Source organism: Cyprinodon variegatus, unplaced genomic scaffold (genome assembly GCF_000732505.1).
Source record: "Cyprinodon variegatus isolate N-32 unplaced genomic scaffold, C_variegatus-1.0 Scaffold74, whole genome shotgun sequence".
Taxonomy (NCBI): Eukaryota; Metazoa; Chordata; class Actinopteri; order Cyprinodontiformes; family Cyprinodontidae; genus Cyprinodon; species Cyprinodon variegatus.
The window spans coordinates 25,673-27,147 of NW_015150527.1; the positions used below are offsets into that span (position 1 = coordinate 25,673).

Sequence of the window (1,475 nt, forward strand, 5' to 3'; positions counted from 1 at the left end):
CACTATACCTTTATCTAGAAAGCAGAGATGTTTAAATATTTATGTGTCTATTTGTAAGCAAAGGTTGTAGAAAAGTATAGTTTATTTAAAGTATCTTTTTAAAAAGTATCTTTATTTAGAAAATATGGATGTTGTGCTCATTAACTTTCCTGTTGTAGATTGACCCTGAGGTTCTGGTGCCTATCAACTTTCGGCCACCCCTCAGTATACATTGGTTACCCTTATAAAATATTTCTGGCTACCCCTCTAGCTCTCCGGGCAAACTAACCTTTTGTTATATTTTTACCTTTGCATCTTTATTGTTATCCTTTGATTCGTGCAGATTGAGCGCACGTGTTTATCTAAATTATCCCCGCATGCATGAGCGAGTCCTAACAAGCAAACATTGAGTAATAACAACATTCTCCACAAATAAATCAAACTTTCCGGATCGCAGCGAATCTGCTGTTCATAAATTAAACTAGTAACCATCCTGGTTTTTAATGGCATTCGTGAATCTCACCACAGCGCTAAGCGCTCCTTGGGGTAGTTGAGCCTCTCGATGGCTCCCAGGAACAGCGGCAGAGAGTGGGCCGAGTTCCTGCAGACCAGCGCGATGACGACCCGGGGAGCCAGGAGAGGAGACTCGGGGCTCCAGCGCTCCTCCGTGAAATATCCACGGCCCGAGCCCGGCAGCAGGACGAACAGCAGGGCAGGCAGCAGCAGCGAGGTGACCCGGAGCATGGCAGGGAGGAGAGAGGGAGGAAAAAACACGGAGCTGACGCGGCAGGCAGCCGGAGAGGAAGGGGAGACGGAGGATGCAGAAGCAGAGGAAGCTGTTGTCTACGCCGACATTGCGGACATGGCGGAGGGTCTGGACTTAAAGGGGAAGCCTGGGCCGCTTCAAGGAGGACTCTCAACTACATTAATATATAACTTTAGCCTCAATGTGCTCCAGTTTTATGCTGAAAGTGTTCATGGCTTTTGAATCCGTCAGCATTTAAGCAGTAATAAACATTGAATAGATGAATAAGCATTACAGTTCAATTAATTATTCGGACTTCCCCTTTAAGATTAGATCAACCAGTATAACTCAGGAAGCAGAGATCTAAAAAAAAACAAAAAAAACAGAAGGTTTTAGGATCAAAACACAAGAACGACGTTTTTCATTGGAAAGTTTGACTTTTTTTTTAGTAATTAAAAAAGGAGAATTCCCCCTCATCAGCTTGTTCAAAAAAGTCCAGGAAGATTGTAATATATATATTTTTTCTTTCCGATTAGACGTTTATCTTTAAAGTTGAACACGTTTTTTTTGTTTTTTTTAATTGCTTTGTTTTTTTGTTTTTTTTTTGCAGGTAAGCTAGAAAATAACAGGCATATCTCCAAAAAAAAAAAAAAAAGCTATAGGAGATATTCCATAAAAAAATCATCTTTTATTTTGAAAAATAAAATACTCTTCTTAAACAAAAGTCTTTATTTCCACTAAAGCTATTGAA

The 1,475-nt window shown here is 40.3% G+C and overlaps 1 protein-coding gene across 1 annotated transcript in view; it reads right to left on the reverse strand.

Annotated features, from left to right (window-relative positions):
* The window catches only part of colgalt1 (collagen beta(1-O)galactosyltransferase 1), a 25,939-nt gene extending 25,084 nt beyond the window's left edge, over positions 1-855 (reverse strand). Inside the window, exon 1 of the mRNA XM_015372605.1 lies at positions 503-855. Within this exon, the coding sequence (XP_015228091.1) occupies positions 503-723 (221 nt within the window). The 5' untranslated portion in view covers positions 724-855. The remainder of the gene's footprint in view (positions 1-502) is intronic.
* Between the last annotated feature and the right edge of the window lie 620 nt (positions 856-1,475).